General features: G+C 34.5%; 1 protein-coding gene and 1 non-coding gene across 2 annotated transcripts; both read left to right on the top strand.

Annotated features, from left to right (window-relative positions):
* Positions 1–1,733: 1,733 nt before the first annotated feature.
* On the top strand, positions 1,734–14,281 carry LOC112805193 (piezo-type mechanosensitive ion channel homolog). The gene is made up of 17 exons (XM_029298817.2): positions 1,734–2,235; positions 2,352–2,538; positions 3,582–3,700; positions 4,492–4,576; positions 5,129–5,347; positions 5,433–5,607; positions 6,357–6,485; positions 6,831–7,004; positions 7,124–7,327; positions 7,516–9,024; positions 9,233–11,706; positions 11,801–12,196; positions 12,287–12,445; positions 12,653–13,159; positions 13,239–13,377; positions 13,488–13,632; positions 13,729–14,281. The coding sequence occupies exons 1-17, from the start codon at positions 2,054–2,056 to the stop codon at positions 13,865–13,867; spliced, it is 6,942 nt and encodes a 2,313-aa protein (XP_029154650.2). The 5' UTR covers positions 1,734–2,053; the 3' UTR covers positions 13,868–14,281.
* A 599-nt stretch (positions 14,282–14,880) lies between these two features.
* TRNAS-UGA (transfer RNA serine (anticodon UGA)) lies at positions 14,881–14,962 on the top strand. The gene has a single exon. It is a non-coding gene; the product is annotated as a tRNA-Ser (tRNA).
* Positions 14,963–24,688: the final 9,726 nt, after the last annotated feature.

The raw sequence follows: 24,688 nt of genomic DNA, 5'->3' as shown, positions 1-24,688 counted from the left end.
ACAAAATATCTGTAAACGTGAGTGTAAATTATTATTAATTAAATATTAAAAAATTAATAATATTTACAGTATTTTTTAAATTTGACCAAAGTATAATTTTTTAAAAAAAAATTATTTAATAGGATAAAAAGTTAAAAACACATGAATTGACTTAAGAGGATACCCCGCTACTATATACTTGCATTCCATATATAGTATCCATGCCAATTGCCATGTTTCGCTCATGCCAATGCCACCATGCACGTTCTGTAACAACAACTATGAAAGTAATTAAAGCTTATTAGAAGCCAGAATACCAATATTGCCCTTCATTTCTACGAATTGCGTTGGCTCCCTCCAATCCATGAGCAAAACAGAAAGTCAGAAACTCAACGCAGTTTTGGCTGAGAGCAACGATTCAACAAAATCGCACATTTCGAAGAAGACGCTTCATGTTTGCGCGCGCGTCTCAGCGCCGTTCCTCCTCAATCTTCGTTACCATCGCTTTCACATTCTATATCGAATCTCTTTAATTTGCCGACTTGCATGATCCGGCGTCGTTTTTTTCCATTTCCTTCCATGATCGCAGCGCCATTTGTTAATACGTTGCCATGAGAAGCAGCGAGAGCTTCCATTTTATTCATTACTTTTTCTCATCATGGCGAGGTTCATCCCCGGGTTCGCATTACCTATGCTCCTTCTAACAGGTTTCATTCTTACATTTGTTCATTAATTCCTTGCATTGTGATTTTAGTTACTTACATACACTTGCACAAACCCTCATAGTAGTGATCCTTTGTAATTTCTTTTCTGTGATTCATATGCAGCTTCTTTACTTAACTGGAGTCTCATATCTTTGCTTAATTTGTTAGCATTCCTTTTCATTCAGTACACTGCGCCTAGAAAGGGTGAGAAGTTAGCTGGCTCTGACCTTTGCATTAATTTTTGCGAATTTACTCTCAATTTGTTATTATTCTGCTTCTATAATTTCATATTTTGGATAAATATAGGAATATTCTATAGTATAGATGAAGTGTCATTAATTTGTCACAGGAATACAAGGTTATAGGATCTTGTCATTTTAGAGTGAATGAATAATAGAGAAGAAAATGTTAGTCAATTAATGTAGTATATTAGTTTTGGCTTAGTTGTTCATAACATTTGATCACTTGAGGATTGTTATGGTTTATTTATTTATTTATTTACTAATTTCTGAGCATTTCATATACAAATTTAATTGTTATCATGTTTTCAACTTCTCAAACAAGATAACTGTCCTGCAAATAGGCACTCGTTTCCATTCACAATATTCAATATCGCGGTCCATCCTTATACTGTCGTCTTTGACACTACTATCACATGCCATATTTCACATTGTTTTGACCATTGAGGGAGATCGGTGGAGTACTGCCGATGCTGAATGGGCTCGGCTAATTGGATTAATAAGGTAATTTGAACTTTCTAAAATTTCTCGTCAGTGTTGCAGCATTCAGAAAACAGTACAAAATGATGTATGAAATGGATTTGCAGAGTGCATTCTTGGAGGTCATTGCCCCAAGAGTACTTCTTGGTCATGCAAGCATTAATGACCTTTCTTTCTCTATTTGAGATCTATGGAAATCGCGTTGGTCAAGATGCATGGAGAGATTTTCATTCTGGAGATCTATGTTCTTATTTGCTGCTGATAGGTTTGTCATAGAACTTCTTTGTACCCTACCTGTTAATATAAAGAGGGTGTTCTGCTTATTTTTGTTGAATGGGAAGTAATATGTATCATTATTGATCTACATAGGAGCTTGTTGTACTCTTGATTGTGTTTTTAGTTTTTTCCCCTTTCAATGTTTTGGTCTCCTTTATCTATTATTTCTAACGCTAAGATAAGGTGTGCCTTACAGCTAGTACCAAACAAAGATTATGACAAAAGTTCTTGCTATTTCTCTCGTAAAGTGCTCAGGAGTTTAATATTTTCTTATAGTTATTATTCCTTTTATTTTTTCCTTTTGACACAAATAATATATGCACAATAGAATAACCATAATAAACTTATTTGCTGTGTCTATGGAATAATTATAACATGGATGCTGATCTCTGGGTTGCAGGATCTCATCTCAGGGCCTTGTGCTTCTTACTGTTGCCAGCTATACAACTAATTGCTGGGATTAGTCATGCGTCTTGGGTTTCTTTCCCTTTTTTCATTTGTATTAGTATAGGGCTAGTTGATTGGTCATGGAGGAGCAATTATTTAGGTATCTTTTGGTAAGCTCCCCCTTCCCTAAACAAGGGGAAAGAAATGATGATATGTATTGTGTATCTTTTTGTTGTAGGATTGAAATTTTATTGGTTCGCTGATTCAGGGTTTTATGAACTTGAAGGTGGTGGAGATTCCTTTTCTTTTATGCTGGCTTCAATATCATCATGATGTACATATACCAACTTCCTGTTGAGCTCCCCGAGACATTAAGGTTGATTCTTTTCCACTTTGGACTGTTCAAACTTACCGCAAAATCAGAATGGTCAGAAGTTTGCTCAGGTCTATCACTTCTACTTTTCTACATTATGGTAAGCATATAGACTGCTTGCATAGCATAATTCTATTGCTGAAAAAGAGTCAGTATGTAACATGATGGGGAAAACAAAAAATTATTTACCGTGGTGCTGGGGGCCTTTTGTTTTTGGGTGAGGGATGGGGTGATAATAATACGAGTGTCTGGATTCTTCTGCCGATGTTTGCTTCATTTTCAGATATTTGCATATAAATAGAAGAGAAATGCTAAGGGGCCAACATTTTAGTGTAAAAAAGGGAGAATTAGCTATTCTTTGTTTAAATGAAAGACAAAAATAAGGAAAAAATGTTGGTCACCTAACATTTTTCTAAGTGGAATTTCCAAATCAATGTAAACCAAATTAGTTTGTTGTAAGATTGGCTATTCGTAATTTTTTTTAGTGGGGGACAAAAGAAGAATTTTGTTAAGACAAAGAGAAAGATAATAACAAGAGTTCTTTATAGAAAGTAAAGCAAAAAACGATTTATTTATAAACGATAACTTTTCAATATCATCTAGCACATGTGAAAGAGAAAGTGCTCTATAAACTATCCATTATACGGGATCTTCTACCTTCATCAATAGAGGTGATCACTTCTTTGCTTTATATCAATTAGCAAAGCTGGCTGGTATTATTCCTCTGATTTAGGTTTGAATTTGATCCGACTGTCTTATTTACAAATACTGGCCAGTCTCTAGCTTAAACACCGAATAGCGCAGAATCTAGATTGAGTAAAAAAAATTTAAGTCCTTCTCTAAAAATCATGATGATATATATGTGATTATGTAGAGAAACCTATCTGGCTTGAACACACTATACACCTGTGTTGCTTTTTAATTTACGTAATCTTAATCTTGATCATGTTGCTTTCTTGCGGCAAATGTCTAGAGGAAGGAAATGCATTGGTTACATATTGCATATTCTAGTTGTTCTTGAGGTCTTGTGTGACACTTAACAGATATGGGAACTCTTGAAAGTAATTGGTCTAAAATTCTTATTTCTTTTTTGAAGCTTTTGTTTGGTTTGGTTCACCAGTCTTCAATTCTCCATTGTTCCAGCTATCCTGGATTAGAAGTGAGCTAGCTGAACTAGAAATCATCACATCAACAAGAGAAAGCAGTGACTTGACTGAGCAACTTCTTCCTAAAATGAATTCTCAGTTTGTTCACGAGTCAAGGTAATTAAGAAAGGGCAGCATCCTCATTTGCTTACTTTCTTCCTTTTCTTTTCCTTGTGCCCTGAAAAAAAATGAAGTTCTAAACTCAGCAATTTCTATTTTCTAGTCCAAGGACCTCAATATGTTTGTTTGTTTTCCCTTATTATTCATGTAATAGTTCACCTAAGTTCCTCTGATGAGATGAAACCTACAATATTAACAAGATAATGTGACATCAGCATATCTTGCTTTGTATATATGTAGATGATTCTTATTTGGAAATTTTATTTTTAAAAAAATTATTTATAATTTTCGGATATCTAAGAATAACTCAAATATTTTATACAGAGATTTACACAAATTTCTTGTGTCTCAACAATGGAGACTAATTTATATAGGCACTGAGCGAAATGAAGCGATATAAAAAATATAATGTAAATAAATAAACATAACTTGTAAATATAACACTGTATCTATATAGATTCAATCGGACATATTATTCCTCTTTCTTGGATTTGAAGTTTCTCATGTAGCAGATGCTTGAGTTGAATTCTTTTGTCAAATTGATCATTTATTATGTAAACTTTTCCCCCTTGTTGTCCAGTTATCATGCCTTGTTATCTTGAATTCCTTTTCAAATTGATTACTTATTACTTTGGTTATGTTACACATCTCTGTTTGTAATATTTCCAAATAGAACACTAGAGTAGTGACTCGGTGTCCTCATCCAGTTGACTGCTTTTTGAACCCTTTACTTTTGATTGATGGAAGCTCATTAATACTCTCTTCTTGGTTTTGTAATTCTCTAACAGGTCTGGAGCAAAGCATATGAATTTCTTGTTGCAAGGAGCTATTTCTCAGTCGTTTTTTATTAACTTTTTAACATATGGTTTTCCGGTACTGCTGCCACATCCATTTTTACTGAATTTTATTTCCTCTCTCATCAATAAATCATTTATAATGAAAACCCTGTACAGAATTTTTTTGTCCAATGTTTGGTCACGTATCACATATACAACTATGAAGTACCAATTTTGTTCTTAACTATGGATAATCATTCAACATAACGTATATTGAATAATTTTTTTTCGAAATAATTTTTTACAAAACCTACTATTACATTTGACGATTATACATTGTAAATCATGCCTATAAAATTTTATATCAGTCCAAAATCATGTTACATATCTTTTTATAAATCAAAATTGACGAAAATATAAAAGTTTAAAATGTTCATAAATATGAATTGTTATATTATAAAAATTGGGCACAAAATGATCTTCATGATAAGAGTGCCTCATGAATGCTAAGTTCATGGAAGATATTAGCACATGAACCATCCAAAATTCTTTAATGGTCTCTTGTGAGCCCTCTGCTACCTTTCCGTCATCCTTGTTGCAACAAATATTTTGTAAGTTGATGAATTGCATTGATTGACACACGTGGCAGATTTCCTTGCTGGCTCTAACATATTGGGGTTTCCACTTTGCAAGTCTGTGCTCATTTGGATTACTTGCTTATGTGGGATATGTATTGTATGCTTTCCCTTCCATGTTACGGCTGCACCAACTGAATGCTGTGCTTCTCGTTTTCATTCTTCTATGGGCAGCTAGCACGTATATCTTCAATGTAGCATTCAATGTATCAAGTGATCACAAAGTATGGAAGGTACATTTTGCAGAAGACTTTTGGAGGTCTTACTTTAATGTTAAAATCTTTTGAATAAGATCTTCTGGTGCTTAACTAATTGCAGGATATGGAAATATGGGAAACTATAGGCTTGTGGCATTACTCCACCCCAGGATACTATTTGCTAGCCCAGTTTGGTCTAGGTTTTCTTGTTGCTTTATGTGATCTAGTGAACAGTTCAGTGTTGTTGTGCATTACTGATCAGGGACAGTTAACAACTCAAGAATCCGTTGTGGAAGGTGAGAGAACTAGGTAGTCTGAGAAGATGTTGCATGATACTTAGTGCTCTACCATACTATTCCTTGTTAGTGAACTGATATGAAATGAAGAATACAATTACCGTTGCTAAATCTACTCTATTTCTATGATTGTACAAAATATGTACAATAAATAGGAGCATCAACATTTGGTTGTGTTGCCTGGCAAAAAAGTGTCTCACTGCCCTTGGGTGGATTGATGAATATATCTAAAACAATGAAAGTTGATTTCTGGATTGACTTTCAATATAATGGTTTCACAAAGGAATCAGCTAGAAATTAAAGTATGCTTTATGATATCGGCATATTTATTTGGAACATTGTTTCATCAAAATCTTGATTTATATTTTTATTATTTGTTTGTATCTGTTCTTTATAAAATCCAAATAAAAATTGCAACTGAAAATAGAAAATTGAATTTTATTGAAAAAATGATATTTCAATGAAAAATGTTATTATATATGATAATTGTTAAATAATATTGCCACGTAAATCTTTTTTTTTTTTATTGTGGCACCCTTGTCTATGTAAAGTCATAGCAACATGAGCTGCTAATTTTTGCCTTTAATCACAAACAAGAGAATTTGAAAGATGTACTTTACTTTTTGCTCATGTATTCTGCAATCTTTTACCAGACATTTCTCTAATACAAAATGCTACCTTGGACCGTATGTATCTGGGATAAAAATTCTTAATGTTTGTTCATTGCTATATTGTTGTCAAATTTCTAGAGGAAGAGGATGCTGCAATATTAATATTGGCTACAATAGTTTGGGGACTACGCAAGTGCTCACATGTTATAATACTAATATTGATATTTCTCATAGCAATAAGGCCTGGTCTCATCCACACTGTGTATAGTAAGTTTGATATCTTTCATTGCCTCCTTAGTTCTCTACGTTAATAGTTTATTACCATGATGCTAATACAGAAATGTTCTAATTGCACCCTTTACATTTTAGATCAACCATTAGTGTATAGTGTTTGACAATATTAGTGAACACTATCCCACTTGTTTAAATAACTCAAGTTTTCTGATCAAGTGCATACCAGAATTATGTGGCTCTTCCTTGTTCAAGAATTGTGTGAAGACTGGATAATCTTACAAGAAGTCATAATTAAATTTAAACTTTCCTTAAACGTTGTCTTTAGAGTAGTTTGCAGGTATCCTAATTTACTAACAACTTACTTTTCCTTTCATGCAGTGGTTTTCTTTTTAATTTATCTCTTGAGCGAAACAATAAATAGTCAATTACGCCAAGCTATTATCCTTTTATGCGAGGCGCACTTTGCAATTCAATTCATTCTTCAACTTGATCTGATCGCCAAAACTTTGGATCAGAATGGTTCATACTCTCTTCAGATTCTCTCAAAATTAGGTAAATGTTTTTATGTAAGAACTGCCTTGTTTTTCATGTGGTGCAAATGTAAATTTTATCTTGCATTTGACGAAGTTATTCCATTTTTTATTTTGTCATTCTTCTCGTGACTGTTTCAGGCTTGGTTACTGATATCCATTCGCTGGATCTCTTCAAAATATCAACTCTTGCTTTCTTTTGTGCAATACACAATCATGGGCTCCAAACACTCATTTTATTTTCAGCCATTGTACAGCAGACATCTTGCCCTCCTTTCGGGTTTAGCATCTTGAGAGCTGGCTTGATGAATCCTGTAAATTTATCCAGTTGTACTCTGAGATCTGGTGAGAACTAGCGAACATACTCCAGTTAACCATTATTTCCATGCCATCTTATTTTGATGAATAATTTCATGTTATCCTAGTTCATACTTAACCTTCTGAGACTTACTGATTTCATGTAAGTTATATATTTGCCGGAAGCATCCCAGCACTTCATGCCAATATTCTAACCATACTATTGGATTATGCAGAGGCAATAAGGATATCGTATTTGAACGTCATAAGAAAAAAATCCCTCTGTGTTTATCGGGCTTGTGGCAAATACGTTGCCTTTCTGACAGTTCTCTTCAGCGTATACCTTTGCACACCCAACTATGCTTCGTTTGGTTATTTGTTCTTTCTTCTACTGTGGATAAGTGGAAGACAACTTTTGGGACAAACAACAAAGCATCTTTGGTTTCCTATGAAAGTGTATTCTGTAACGGTCTTTGTTTGTATTTACTGCATTGGTGTATTTTCCAGCTCTAAGATTTTGTTTCCCGGTGTTGTCAATCTTCAAACTGCATTTGGCTACAACCCTGCAGCTTCAATGTTGCGAAACATCTTCGAATCCTTGGCTATATTGATTGTGATGCAACTATATAGCTACGAAAGGCGGAGGAGTAAACGTTTGGGATTAAGTGGCTATAATGCACAAAGAGTAGGGAATTTCACTTTTACTAGACGTCTTTTGGTTCGGCATGCCGATAAAATCTTATCTCTGGCTTTGTTTTATGCATCACTCACACCTATAAGTGCGTTTGGTTTCCTGTATCTTGTTGGGTTGGTTAACTATTCAAGGTTACCAAAGTCTTCTCAGATCCCTGCAAAAGTATTTCTAGTTTATTCAGGATTCCTTGCAATGGTTGAATATCTTTTCCAGATATGGGGAGCTCAAGCGCATTCATGGGTATCATTATTTATGGGCTTACAGTTGTATAAGCCTGGTTTTAAAGGTTTAGAATCAGGGCTAAGGGGAAAGGTTGTGGTAATTGTAGCATGTATACTTCAATACAATGTTTTTCGTTGGTTGGAGAGGACGCCACATTTTAATGGAAACAGAGAAGAATGGGATGAGCCTTGTCCTCTATTCAACATAGTAGATATACCTACTGAACCTATTCCATGTACCCCTAGAAACAACCTATTGGAAAACCCTACATCAACAATTAAACAGGTTGCAAGAAGTCATTCATGGCCGAAAGTGAACTCTGCATTATCCCAAGGGCAAGGGCAAGGGCAAGATTCAGGAAATGAAAGAGACAGTGTCAAAAAAGTTCAACATATTCATTTCTGGGAGAGTTCTAAGGATAGCTTCAAGTGGAATAGAAAGCGAATTCTTTTTTTGAGAAAAGAGAGATTGGAGATGCAGAAGACTGTGTTAAAAGTATGTCTGAAGTTCTGGATAGAGAACATCTTCAATTTATTTGGTCTTGAAATCAACATGATTGCTTTGCTTCTTGCAAGTTTTGCAGTGTTGAACGCCATCTCCTTGCTCTACATAGCATCACTTGCTGCTTGTGTTCTTTTAAATCGTTTAGTTATTAAAAAACTATGGCATGTTTTCGTTTTTCTATTTGCTACCATTATCACTGTTGAATACTTGGCTATCTGGATGCACCTGGCTTTTTTGAACTACCAGACTAAAGGACAAGTGCCATGCCATGACTGTTGGAGGGTATCAAATATATATTTCAGCTTCTGCAATAAGTGCTGGCTAGGTATCTCTCGATTAATGCATGTTTTTGTACTGATAATGATTGGTATCATACTATTATTTATATATCTTTTTGATAATGTCCATCACATATAACCAATCTGAGACTGAGTTTGATAGCCAAATATTAGTAACTCAGAACTAGTATTTTTAGCATTTATCATATGACAAATTTCCCACAAAATAGCTTATGTTAAATGCATTTAATGCAGGAATCATTGTTGACGATCCCCGTATGCTTATCAGCTATTATGGAGTTTTCATGCTTTCATGTTTGAAATTCCGTGCTGATCATTCATCTACTCTCACTGGGTTGGATATGTATAGAAAGATGCTCTCTCAATGGAAGTCTGCATCTATACTAAATGATCTCTCATTTGAAACAAAAGCATATTGGACATTTCTTGACCACCTGAGGCTTTATGGTTACTGTCACTTACTAGATTTTGTTCTTTCATTAGTTTTGATTACAGGAACTCTTGAATATGATGTTCTGCATCTTGGCTACCTTGGTTTTGCTCTGGCTTTCCTCCGAAAGAGGATGAAAATACTAAAGAAGGGAAATTTAATTTTTAGATTTTTGAGGATGTATAATTTTCTGGTTATTGTCTTGTCTCTTGCATATCAATCTCCCTTATTTGGTCACCTTAGAAAGATAACATACGGTTCCATTACAATAGAGAGCATCAGTGAACTGGTTGGGTTTCACAAGTATGATTATGGGTTTCGAATTACATCAAGATCAGCATTAGTGGAAATCGTCATATTCATGTTGGTATCACTACAATCATACATGTTTTCATTCCCAGAGTTCGATTATGTTCCAAAGTACCTTGAGAAAGAGCAGATTGGTGCAATAGTTCAACAGCAGGAAAAGAAAGCTGCCTGCAAGACAGCTCAGTTGCGGCACAAACAGAGAACTGAAGAAATGAAGCATCTCCGAAGCTTGCAGGTAGAAAAGATGAAATCGGAGATGTCAAACCTTCAACATCATAATTTGAGCACTGAAGCTAACTGTAGTAATACTTCTCTCGATTATGATGGCTTACGAGAGAGAGGCAATTCTTCTCTCGATAATAATAGGGACAATGAATTGAAGAAGGACATCAGTCTCAGTAATGAGCCAGCAGACCCCTTTGACATGAATGAATCTTTAACTAGTGAAAAATATCCAAGTCGATTGGGACCAGAATCTTGGAAACAGCCAGTAAGTACTCCTCGTGGAACTTATGACGTAAAGGAAAGAGCTAATGGCAGTGATTATTTTTATTCTGATAGGAGTCGTTATAAAATTCCAGTCAGGAAAAATGCTTTACTTTCAGCTGTACATCTCTTAGGTAGTGGGGTATCTCAAGTGCAGTCTCTTGGAAACTTGGCAGTTAACAGTTTACTGAACTATTTGAAGATAGAACACGAAGAACTTGAATCTAACAATGATTCTTCGGAGGATGAGGAATATTATGAAATTGAGAATTTGAATCTGGGAGCGGAACCTCTAGAAGCTACAATGTCCACACACACTATTTATGAACATACAATGCCAGATAGTGCTTGGCTTCGAATTGGTATTATTCTTCGTCACTTTTGGTCCCGAATGAGGTCAAATAATGACGTTGTCTGCTATTGCTGTTTCATTTTATTATATCTATGGTACTTCAGTTTGCTTTCTGTGGTCTATCTAGCAGCTCTCTTCTTATATGCTCTCTGTCAAAATACTGGCCCCAGTTACAGATTCTGGGTTGTCATCCTCATTTATACAGAGGTCTGCATTTTGCTTCAATATTTATATCGAATCATCACTGAACACTGTCAGTTTGAATTCCCTGTGAGCTTACTTCAACAATTAGGATTTCCAGTGAGAAAAATAACATCATCTTTTGTGACAAGCAACTTACCTTTCTTTCTGGTATATATATTCACCCTCTTGCAAACCTCCCTAACTGTGAAGAATGGTGGCTGGACAATTGCTGTGGATAGCAGATTCTATAAGAGAATAAATCAGAGCTACATAGAGGAGTTAAAGGGATCCTCCTTCCATGTTAGATTACTGAGATTATTGTTACCTTTGAAAAATGCGATGAAACTATTAACCAGACGACTCTGTAGGTATTGGAGATCAGTAACATCAGGTGCAGAAACACCTCCTTACTTTGTGCAGTTGTCTATGGAAGTTATCTCATGGCCCAGAGATGGAATTCAGCCAAAGAGAATTGAATCAAGAATGAATAAGTTGCTGAAGATCTTGCATTACAGGAGATGCAGAGAGGAGAAGCTTTTTAAGTTGCACTCAGCAAGTAGGGTTCGCATTCAGAGCATTGAAAAGAGTGAAGAGTGTGAAAATGTGTGTCATGTTGTTTTTGAGGTAATATATGCCTCCCCTCCAATTGAATTTGTTGCTGAAGAATGGTACAGTTCATTGACTCCAGCTGCAGATGTTTCCGATGAGATACAGAAAGCTCAACACGATGGTATTTTTAATGAAATTGGTTTTCCGTATCGGGTAGTTTCCATCATTGGTGGTGGGAAAAGGGAAATTGATCTGTATGCCTATATCTTTGGAGCTGATTTGGTTGTTTTCTTCTTAGTTGCTATTTTTTATCAGTTAATTATGAAAGCTAATAGTGAGTTTCTTGAAGTCTATCAGCTTGAAGATCAGTTCCCAGAAGATTTTGTTTTAGTTTTGATGGTATTTTTTTCATTGGAAGTCACCTTTTTCAGTCTTTCATGTTTATATAAATTCACTTCTATCTATTCACTCAGGGAACGAACTTAACCTGCAGGTTGTCTTTTTTTTGATCGTGCTTGATCGCATCATATACCTATGTTCATTTGCAACAGTGAAGGTTATTTTGTATTTATTCAACCTTGTTCTCTTCACATATTCAGTCACAAAATATGCCTGGGACATGGATCCTTTGCACAGATATGCTGGAAGACTAGCACTTCGTGCCATTTATTTCACAAAAGCAATTTCTCTGGTTTTGCAAGCAATGCAAATCCATATTGGTGTTCCACACAAAAGCACCTTGTACAGGCAGTTTTTGACCAGTAATGTTTCCCGGATTAACTTTTTTGGCTTTCGACTCTATCGTGCTCTACCTTTTCTTTATGAATTGAGATGCGTGCTAGATTGGTCTTGTACGACGACATCTCTGACCATGTATGACTGGCTGAAGGTATGTCCTCATCATTCTTAGCTAACTTACATTCCCTTTAAGCAGATGCATTCCTTTCCTCATTTTATCTGATTCTTGCTTTCTTTCTAGCTGGAAGATATTCATGCTAGCTTGTTTCTTGTCAAATGTGACGTGGATTTGAATAGATCCACTCATCAACAAGGACAAAAGCAATCAAAAATGACAAAGTTCTGTAATGGGATATGTCTATTCTGGGTTTTATTGTGCGTCATATGGGCTCCTATGCTGGTACCAAACTTATTATGAATCTCTCTCTCTCTCTATTCTGTGGGATTGAATTTGAATGTGAAAAATACTCAACTAAGTAAACTTCGTTGTGTTTGTGTACACGAGACTTGTGACTATTTCCCACCAAGAATGAAACCTTTCCTAACACTTGAAACAATTCAACCTAGAGAGTGCAATATTGATTTAAGTGCTTTGTTTTTTGGACAGATGTATAGCAGCGGCAACCCAACAAACATTGCCAACCCAATCAAAGATGCTAGTGCCCGGCTTGATATACAGACAATAACTGGAAGGTTAACATTGTTCGAGACAACCTTATGCGAGAAGATATCTTGGGAAAATATTGAAGGACGTGATACTTTGGATCCTCTGGGTCTCCTTAGTGCGTACAATGAGAAAGACATCCAATTAATTTGCTGCCAATCAGATGCTAGTACTGTGTGGCTTGTTCCACCTGTTGTGAAGGCCAGATTCATAAAGTCCATCAGGTGGAACATGGACATCACTTTCTCCTGGCAATTTACCAGAGATAGACCCAGAGGAAAAGAACTAGTGAAATATGAAATACCCATAATGTATGAGGATCTTCCAGATAATTCAGAAGTGATTAATGTTTTTAATGGTACCTCCAACAGTTTCACAGTATTCAATATCTACCCCAGATATTTTCGGGTCACAGGCTCAGGGGACGTGCGTTCTCTTGATCAACAGTCGGTATGTATGTAAATATTACCTAATCTAACTTGCTAGATTTATTTGCTTTTGGATCATAATGAAGATAAGGTTTTTGCAGGAGGAGGTTAGTGCAGATCTTGTTCTCAACCGGGGGAATCCAGAGTGGTGGTCTTTTTATGATATTGATATCTCAGATAGACACGGATGTGGAGAGTTCCCAGGACCAATAGCCATAATCGTATCTGAAGAAACCCCCCGTAAGCTCAACTTAAATTTAATTGTATTTACCTATATATATAGTCCATGCAAGCAATATTTGATCACTAATACCAATTTATGTTCTCCGATGATCCTATTGCTTCTTTAGAGGGCATTATCGGAGATACTCTCAGCAAGTTCAGCATTTGGGGACTGTACATTACCTTTGTGCTTGCGGTTGGACGTTTTATCAGATTACAGTGTTCAGACTTGCGAATGAGAATTCCTTTCGAGAACCTGCCTTCATGTGAGAGGTGCCCATTTTTGCCAATGAACCTCTGTATCCTTCTGATGAATGTTCAAACATATATATGAGGACTTACACGAAGTGCATATATAAATTGATGCAGGTTGATGGCAATATGTGAAGATATATATGCTGCAAGAGCCGCAGGAGATCTTGATGTGGAAGAGGTTCTGTATTGGACACTTGTTAAAATTTACCGCACGCCACACATGCTTTTGGGGTATACTCAGCCTGACTACTAGTTCTAGATTCTTGCAAGAGTTGTCACATCTTAAATGTCATGGACATCAATTCCATAGCAATTCAAACACCAAGCGTGAGGAGCACATGCGTGAAAAAAAAGGCTGCTTCACCATGTCCATATGAATCTCGAGTTCGCCCTGGGATTCCATGATTATTACTGATTATGAGTGTGCTTTACTGCTTTTGGTTCTATGGGTATTGCTTTGCTTGCTTGCTTAGTTCAACAATAACTAAAGCTCGCATACAACAAGCTTGTCTATAGTTAATGTAATGTGAAATTTTGGGTGGTTCCTTCCAAGTTGCGTCCCTTAAATTATGGGGGTGTATGCCATATCATATTTTTCTTTCACTGAGTACCAAAATAAGTAAATAACTACTGCAGTTCATGAATAGAAAGGAAACATAAAAGACAATTATCACGTGCTGCCACTTTTTTGTTTTATATCCACATAATTTAATATCATTAAAATTACATATTATTGTAATTTTTAGTTTTTTACACGATTCCAAGGACCAAGGATCTTACAAGTTGCATTAGTAAAGAACTAGGGATATTGCGGAAAGGGAACTCTAACCTAAGAAACTGCACCAACAGAGCTAGCTGAGTAAGTTGTCATTGATGTTACGAGAACTTTAGTTCGAATATTACTTTAAATTTTGTATTTTTCACCTAGAATAAAGTTATATTTAACTTTTGTTATCATCTTGATATTGTCTAGAAATAATTTTTATTTCATCAATCTTCGAGAAGAAACCATACTACATTGAACAGAACTTTGCTCAATGTGAAAAATAAAATTAGAATAAAAAAGTATTGCGTTATTTAGCAGAAAATAAAATGTTCAACGCTAAAAGATATTACTTAAATATTAAACGAACTTCTAACCTGTCTTTTCTCTTAGAGATTTTCTTCGCATATAAACCGTGCATGCATGTTTCTGAGAGCAATAAGCTCATTTCGTTGTGATAGATAATTTATAAATAATGTTACAAATTAAAATCATCATTCAATGTCGATATGTCCGAGTGGTTAAGGAGACAGACTTGAAATCTGTTGGGCTACGCCCGCGCAGGTTCGAACCCTGCTGTCGACGTTTTTTAATTTTTTTTTAATCTCTAGTATTTCTATAATAACAAAAAAATCAATACTAGTCCACTTCTTGTAGTTTTAGATTGAGTTATTGATAATTTCTTTTGCTCCCGATTTTTTATTTTAAAATATTTTTCATTTTCTTTTCATTTATACGTATTAGATAATTGTAAAAAAACATATCAACTATTTTTTGTGCATCTTTTTTTTATGGTGAATATTGATAATTTCTTTTGCTCCCGATTTTTTATTTTAAAATATTTTTCATTTTCTTTTCATTTATATGTATTAGATAATTATAAAAAAACATATCAACTATTTTTTGTGCATCTTTTTTTTATGGTGAACATCTATCAAACTCTCAAATTCAATGTATCTAAGATGAATTTGCTAAAATTAGATAATTACACACACCACACCTGCTAAGTAAAGTCATAATAAAAAAAATAAGTGGTGAATATATTCAATATTCTTTTTACACGCAAACATTATCTTGCTGGTTAATCGCTCCTAGCCTACTCAGTCTTTTTATCTATTTTTTTACTAACTCTTTTGTGCAAATGTTACAGTCAGAAATATTTTCGAAGGATGTAACGAGTTACAACTTCACTAAAACTATTGGAAATACTTAGTTCCACCAAGAGTGAAATTATTTATTAATAAATGGACTGAATATAAAAACTAACAAAAGAAGATAAAATAAAATTATTTTATTGTTATCTCTAGTATTTCTATAAAAACAAAAAAAATCAATACTAGTCCACTTCTTGTAGTTTTAGATTGAGTTATTGATAATTTCTTTTGCTCCCGATTTTTTATTTTCTTTTCATTTATATGTATTAGATAATTGTAAAAAAACATATCAACTATTTTTTGTGCATCTTTTTTTTATGGTGAACATCTATCAAACTCTCAAATTCAATGTATCTAAGATGAATTTGCTAAAATTAGATAATTACACGCACCACACCTGCTAAGTAAAGTCATAATAAAAAACATAAGTGGTGAATATATTCAACATTCTTTTTACACGCAAACATTATCTTGCTGGTTAATCGCTCCTAGCCTACTCAATCTTTTTTTAGTATTAACTCTGCCTACCAATACAAACCAAATAAATAATTTCACTCTTGGTGGAACTAAGTATTTCCCATAGTTTTAGTGAAGTTGTAACTCGTTACATCCTTCGAAAATATTTCTGACTGTAACATTTGCACAAAAGAGTTAGTAAAAAAATACATTCTTTATTAAACTTTCATACAACTCTATTCTCAATGCATTTGTTAGTTTAATCGGACTTAAATTATCATGTAGTTAATTAACCAATTCTAGTTCTCATTGGTGTAACTCTCACCTCTATTGAAAATTTTAAATCTACTCTAAACCATCCTAAAACCCACAGTCTCCTATGACAGATCCTCTTTAGTTTAAAACAGAAAAAAATCTCGAGTTTTTATATAATACGTAAACATTATCTTACTGGTTAATCACTTCTAGCCTACTCAGTCTTTTCCTGGTATTAACTCTGCCTACCAATACAAATCAGACAAACAATTCCACTCTTGGTGGAACTAAGCATTTACAATAATTTTAGTGAAGTTGTAACTTGTTACAACCTCCCAAAATATTCTTATTGCAACATTTGCACAAAAGAGTTAGTAAAAAAACACATTCTTTATCAAACTTTCATACAACTCTATTCTCAATGTCATTTGTTAGTTTAACCGGTCTTAAATTATCATGTAATTGATTAACCAATTCTAACTCCCATCAGTGTAACTCTCACTTTTATTGAAAATTTCAAATCTACTCTAAGTCATTCTAGAACCCATAGTTCCCTGTGACATATCTTCTTTGATTTGAAACAAAAAAAAATCTCGGGAACCAATCTTTCAAAAAATTACATTGTAACCAAACATCCTCCTAAAATCGAATCCTTCTTACGTCACCTATCTCCACCAATAAGCCAGCAATTATTTTTTCCTCACATGTTGTTCCTTAATCTGTAACTGACAAATATTTTTTTATGGGTTGCTTCTGTAACACTCTCACTATCAGAATGTCATGCTTCCGGCTGCGCTACTCTGATAGCAAGAAATTTTACGACGACTTCATATACTTAATAATAAAATAGGAGTCTTTGACTCGAAATCTTATCATTATTCTTTTTGAAAACCGGAAAAAGAATACTAAAAGTCAATGCAAAACAAGCATATATCTGTACAAAACTTCTTACTCGAGTAACTTATACATATTATATACGTACAAATCATACAACTCCTATCCCTCTTACATAATATAATATTGATAACGAGGGGTAAGTAAATAAAAACTAAATAGCATTATCAACTAAGCGAAACGCAATACAACCCTTCATGAGCTTTTCATCCGTCTTCTGAAAAGATAAAGCTGTAGGGGGTGAGAACCTAACCACACGGTCTCACCACAGAGTTTCAGAATTGTCATAATAAGATATTCAAAGAGAAATCTACTTTTTTAAGCTTAGTGATTATTGTTCGTCCTTTGAATCTTTTAAAAATAAAAAACTAGTCATCTAAAAACCCTTTTCGAAAATCAATATTTAAATATCCAGAAATCCAAAACATTTTTTTCTTATAAGAAAATCTTAATCAGAAACCAACCACGCAATCAATCAACACAATCATTAATTCAGCACCAAAGCTCATTCCCAAAAGTAGCACACCATGACAAACACAGGCAAAACAGACAAGGAAAGTACAGGTTTAGGTAGTAGTTACAGTGTAAGGTCCCACATCGGTTGGGGAGGGGAACGAAGCATGCCTTATAAGGGTGTGGATACCTCTCCCTAACATGACGCATTTTGACGAGTGAGTGTGGGGGGCTTTGGCTATTATCCTTATTGTCAAAGGCAAAACCGTGAGACCTTGTGTGCCAAAGCAGACAATATCGTGCTAGCGGGTGGTCTGGGCTGTTACAGATGGTATCAGAGTCGGAGCCCAGATCGATGTGCCAGCGAGGGTGCTGAGCTCCCTTAGGAGGGTGGATTGTAAGGTTCAACATCAGTTGGGGTGGGGAACGAAGCATGCCTTATAAGGGTGTGGATACCTCTCCCTAGCATGACACGTTTTGACGAGTGAGTGTGGGGGGCTTTGGCTATTATCCCTATCGTCAAAGATAAAACCGTGAGGCCTTGTGTGCCAAAGCGGACAATATCGTGCTAGCGGGTGGTCTGGGCTGTTACATACAGCAAATAGTTCAGGTAACAGTTAATAATAGTTTAACAATTAGGCAAACCAAAACAAATTCAAACCCAAGCAAAGCATACAAATGCATATGATGCATGTCTGTCCTATGGCTAATGAGCTCATCTGTCGGTTATACAGCCAACCCGACAAGTCCGATTTGCTAAACCCTTGGACTGTCCTCCGACGCGCATCCACATGAGTCTATACATAGCTTTTTCTCATATATACATATATCAAATCGCTCAATGGGGGTACCATTCTCGAGAATTTATAAGTGCCTGGTCACCCTTACATCGTAGGGTCAACAAAGTATCGAGTCTCAACCTGGAGTGGCAAGCCACTGCATCTACCCAGGAAAATTCGTGTCTAAGATACTTCAAATTCATAAGCCATATGCATAACTCATTCAACATTCATCAATATCTAAGTCATTCTCAATATCATCATCATTCGTCAATCCATATCTCGTTTCCAAATTCATTCAAAAATCATATTTCAAAGTCAATTCTCATCATCCTTCTTTCCATTCCGTTCATCAACAATCCCAATTCAAAACATAATTCTTTCTTTGATAAATAAATCAATCTTAAAACATATAATGTTTAAAACTAAATCTTTTTAAATAATTGCTTCAAACAAAACTTCCAATTTTATAAAATTTCGACAACATCTCCTCTAAAACTCGGACTCTGCCACCCTTTTTGGGTCCATCCAAACATTCCTCAAACCCTTTCTCAACCATTTCCAAATCTCAATCATTTTTCAACATTCAACCAATTTTAATATCAAATTATTTTCAAATTCAACCATTTCCAATAATAAATCTTTTTCAAAATTAAACCAGCTCAAATATTAAATCATTTATAAAATCAAACTAATTCAAAATTAAACCGCTTCCAAAATTAATTCATTTTCATAACTCAAATCATTTCCAAAGCCAATTCATTTACATTATCAAAATAACTTCAAAACCAAGAAAACCACTTTTCATAATAATCAACTAAATAACTTTTCAAACTAATTTCTTGTTACAATCATACACCACTCAAGCAATCAAGCAATCAGTCATTCAATCCAGCAAACAACCACATTTATAAGACAATCATAATCACAGACATATGTTTCTCACATTAATATCTAATTATAACAACTCTATAAGATAAAATAAATTTTAAGAAAACTCCTACCTCAATTATTCGCAATCCGCATAACAAACGCATTGAATTCCTTTTTCCCTTGACTCATCACAACGGCAGCCACAACTGCAGTTCCAAACCACTTTTGCAGCAATCACAACTACTCCAATCGCAACAAGAAATAACTTGAACTCAATCAAATAGCAAATAGCATCACAAAACCTCAGCCACATAAAATAGAACAACAACTAAAAGAGTTTCAGAGCAAGAACAACTTACTGTCCCAACAAGGAACTAAGTACAGCGCAGCCGCAGCTCTAGCGATTAACTCCGGCAAGCTTCAACAGCGGCGACTTCAACCAGTAGTAAAAAAACTCACTGCGACAACATCATCAAACATATACGACTTAAGCGATGACCCTTACGGTAACAAGAATTTCAACAGACAAGGAAAGAAATTTGAAACAAGGCTAAAGCTTACCAAGAAGATGGCGGCTCCGACACTCGAAAAAACAAAACTCGGCATAAACAAACCAGAGTCAGAACCCCAAACTGGAGTGGGATGGGGTTTGGCAGCTGCAGGGGCGTCCTCTGGCGGCTGCAGTCATGGTTTTCCGGCACCATTCAGTGAGCAGAACAGCACAGCAGCGGCAACTTCCACCCCCGTTATGTCCCCTCCTCCGGCAACAAACTCCCGCAGCAAGGACAGCCGAGCTCCACACCAACAACGGCGGATCTAAAGACGATGACACACGGTGGTTGCAGCGGCATTCAAGCTTCAACGGTGACAGACCCAGCTTCGATGGCGACAGCTCGGGGACTCCACGAACGGCGACGACAGTGCCGGCGCGGACCCTCGACGGCAGCGGCTTGGTGGCGAGCTGACGCGGTCCCATCTCTCTTTTGCCCTTGCTCGCATCTTTCTCTCTCTTCGGCGCCGCTCTCCCTCAACTGGTTCTTCAACGGTGATGGCGACACATCTTCAATGACAGTTATGCCTCTCTTTTTCCGATGCGGCTGGGCGGCAACACGGCGACATGGCAAGCAGCAGCGACGGCGAGGGACAACTCTCCTTCCTCTTCTCCCTTTCTTCTTCCCATTCACTCCTCTCATTTCTTTCTTTCTTCCTTCTTCTTCTCTATTTTTTCCCCTTTCTCCTTTTTTTCTGATTTCTTTTTCTTTCTTATGGGGGTGTGTGTGTAAGGGAAAGGAATGGCGGTGGGTGAGTAGCGGTGAGGCAGTGGCTAGGTTAGATTAGGGTTAGCATAGTTTAGGTAATTTTAATAAAATTAGGGTATAACGTATAAATTTAAAATATAGTTTAATCTTTTAAAATTATTTTAAAAACATTACTTAATTATCAATTAACTTATTGATTTTTAATCAAGTATTCTAATCTAAAATTAGAGATAATATAATTTATTTTCTTTGTTTATATAAATTAAAGTATTAAATTCTAAAATCTCAATTATTTAAACTAAATCATATAAAATTTTTAATCTTTTACAACTGTTTAGTTGTATAATTTAAATATAAAAAATTATTTAATAATTATGAAATCAAGTAAAATTTTAAATTTAATTATCAAAACTTGATTTAATTATTTTTAATAAAATAATTTCTAAAAAATTAAGTCTTTGATAAATAAATAAATTAAAATTAACTCACAATAATATTTTTTGAAAATTCTGGATCTTACAGCCTCTATTAGGTTGTGCTTGGTTAACAATATCTTATTGGAATTCAAATTATTACATGAGCATACCACGTTCTTCCATAACAGATAATTCTCCTTATAAAAATGCGACCACCACTTAAATAAAAGACATGTGTTACGAATCACTGCATCTTCGACTCCTAATCCACCTAATTTTTTTGGAACCTGCACCACTTCCCATCTAACCAATGTCATACCATTCATATCATCCTCTTTACTCTATAGGAATATTCTCTACAATGAAATCAACTTTTCTGCAACAGCCTTCGGCATCTTATACAAACTCAAGTAATATATCGGCAAGCTATTTAAGACTGATTTGATAAGAACTAACTTACCAGCTGTATTGAGTACCTTAGCTTTCTATAAGCTGAGCTTCTCTTCTACTTTATCTATGATTGAATTTCAGGTCTTAACCAACCTTTGAGTTTGCTCCTAATGCGATATCAAGATACTTAACTAGAATAGTATCCTCCTTACAACCCAGTAAAGCCACACATACTCTACACCCATTGCTGCTCGCAATTAACCAGAATCAAACTGAATTTATCAAAAAATTAATACTTAACCTCGAGATCACCTCAAAGCATCGCAGAAGCCTCTTGTAATTTTTGATAATCTCTTCCTCAAATGGGTAGAATAATATAGTGTTATCTACAAATTGAAGATAGTATAACTTTATATTATCCCTCCCAACTAGTAGAGAGAATATACGTCCATTTTTAACTGCCTCACCCACTATTTTATGTAGCACATTAATAACAAGAACAAATAAAAAAAGAGACTGTAGATCTCCTTGTCTCAAACTCAATTCTCTCTTAAAAGATTTAGATAATGAATCATTTATCAATACAGATATAGAAGTTGTGCCAATACACTCCATAACTCACTTTCTCTATCTCCTACCAAGATTCATCTTTTGTAACTCAATGTCCACAAAATTTCATTTGACCTTATCATATTCCTTCTAAAAATTTAACTTGATTATTGCCATTTTTTTCTCAGCTTAAACCATTGTACAATTTCACATGTAATAAGTGTTCGATCAATTATTTTGATTCATTATACCCTCCCATCATTCATATCACTATAAAACCAAGTCAATGTTCTTTCAAAGTTGGAATCATTACTCATTATATCACATCTCACAAATTCAGCACTTCCTTCGATTCCTTCATAATCTGCTTGATACGTTACATGTTTTTAGTGATTCGATTTTGAATGAACATTACTTCACTCATTCAAAAATATTTATGAAATTACCAACCTACCCCTCTCCTCTCCTTCCTTCCTTTCCACCTCTACCACCACCTCAGCTGTCTAATCTCGACATTTTTTCAAAAAAATTTTCTGTGTAAGCACTACATCGATGTCCACATGCTTTTTTACCGTCTCTTTCCTTGATTGTTTTTGGCTAGGCCCTACTTCACCCTCATGCTCCAAATTACTAATTTCTCCGTACATCACGTCCAACTTCCTTCACTAACACATCCAATTCACTAGTACTTATTGTGATATGGATTGATTCGTTAATCACATCCATGACACAAATATTAAGTTGCACACATCTAACACTAAATGAAATGCACGATTCCATCGCTTTATTATTTCCCCCTCTTGTCCTCTTAATATGCTAAAAATGTCAAATGACCAAGCATGCAATAAAATTCCAAAACATTCTAACTATACTCTACGGGTTTCACTTTGCTCCATTTCCTCCTATTTTTATATACTATCAAAGAATTGCAAAAAGGTATTTATTTTAAATGTGTACGCCTCTTCCGCATTCAACATAAAATCAAAAGTCAGAAGAGGTTTATAAGCTCCCAGCTTTCGTATTTAAACTACTTGAGGCATGTTCTTCCCAATCATTTTCTTCAATTTATTATAATTAATAGCTTTTGTCGTTCTGTCTATTAGATTTTTCTGACCAGTTGATAGATTCTCCTTTGTCACTAATACTTTTACCTTCTTTGTCTATCTATTTTCATGCGAATCTTTTGTTCTTTTTTTCTCTACCAAATTCTTCCTTCTTTGAAGCTAATGATTTACAGTTCTCCGATGTTGCCTCCTTCCTGTACCAGTTTTCTATTTTTTTCTTCCGTCAATTTTCTGTACTTTGTCTGTCCTATCAACACAATCTTTTCTCTCAATCTTCTATGATATATTTTTGTAATAGTTTTTAGGATTCTTTTCTTCATTGTGAAGAAAGATTCGTTTTCTAAACGCTAGTACTCTTTTTGTTTTAAATTCTAGAATCTTTTATTTGTTCCGTAGTTCTATCCGCCCTGAATTTTCCATATTAATCAATGTCAATGATTATTATAAATTAAATTTGGTTAGTATAGTAAAATCTTTGATTTAGATCTTTCTATTATATTCTTTTTCAAATTTTTCACATCAAAGCATAGTTGATTGAAAATGCCTATATACTTGATTGTTGATTGAATATAATTTTAATTAAGTAGCCCACATTATTTGACCAATACTTGTTAGAATATCAACAAAATCAAAAAAATATAAAAAAATAAAAAAATTTAATATAATTTATTAAAATATTATTCTATAATTAGCGTACTCATTAACGTACTCTTGCTTTATATATAGATAAGAACCTTATGATCAAGTGAAACATCAATATAATACTTTTTTTAAACTTTTCTTTTTCTAAACACTTTTCTAAATTATTCTTTTTTTTTTCTAAACTCTTTATACCAACATAATAATACTTACTAATCAAAGGGAGCAAAGTTGAGATAACTTATCAATGATTAAAATAATCATCAATAATTAACTTAAGAAGCTTAGTATACTGGTATCAATTAAAATTCATGATATTATTAGTAAAAATAGAGCAATGAAGGTTTGGATATAATTATGACTTGGCTTGTGTTAATTAAGGGAGAATGATCCTAGTTTGAACTTTACATGGTCTAAACTTTATAGTAATCAACAAAATGAAACTAAAATGACTATTTTCTTTGTTTGGTTTTATGATTTTTCTTTGTTTTATTTCTTTGGTTTTATGATTTTTCTTTGTTTTGTTTCTCTCTAACATAAAACTAAAAGCTTCAAAATGATAAATACATGAGAATATGAATGGGTGCATATGATGTGGGATGGTCATCAAAACATTAAAGTAAAGCTAATGGAAGGAAATTAAACCACCGCACACCGACTGAATAATGAATGAATCTTGTTTTATTTTTATTTATTATGATTACCACAAACGTTAGCATTTTGTGAGTGATAGTAGATATTTTCTTTCTTCACACACTAACCGATACAACAACACATACACACACTGCTTCTGCCACTATCTTCTAAATTATTCTTCATCATTCTGGTTTCCATCATTAATTTCCATGCATGGATGCTTCCTTCTCTGCTTTTGTCCCTTAGCTTTGGATCCGTATCAAAATTGTGCCTGTAGCCACCACCTGTCCTATATATCTTATTTTAACAATATTTCACTGAAAAACATATGCCGAATGAACAAATTATTTTTGTAATCAACTTTAACTAAGTCTTCTTTCTTCTTCTTATTATGTCCCAATAAACTAGTGAATCAACATAGTTAAACTCGGTTACTAAAATAATTTGATAATATAAGATCACCGTTTCTCACACAATGCTTATTCCACACAATT

The sequence above is a fragment of the Arachis hypogaea genome, chromosome 6 (genome assembly GCF_003086295.3).
Source record: "Arachis hypogaea cultivar Tifrunner chromosome 6, arahy.Tifrunner.gnm2.J5K5, whole genome shotgun sequence".
NCBI lineage: Eukaryota > Viridiplantae > Streptophyta > Magnoliopsida > Fabales > Fabaceae > Arachis > Arachis hypogaea.
Note: the sequence above shows the minus strand (reverse complement) of the source record. Positions and strands in the feature narration are given on the sequence as shown.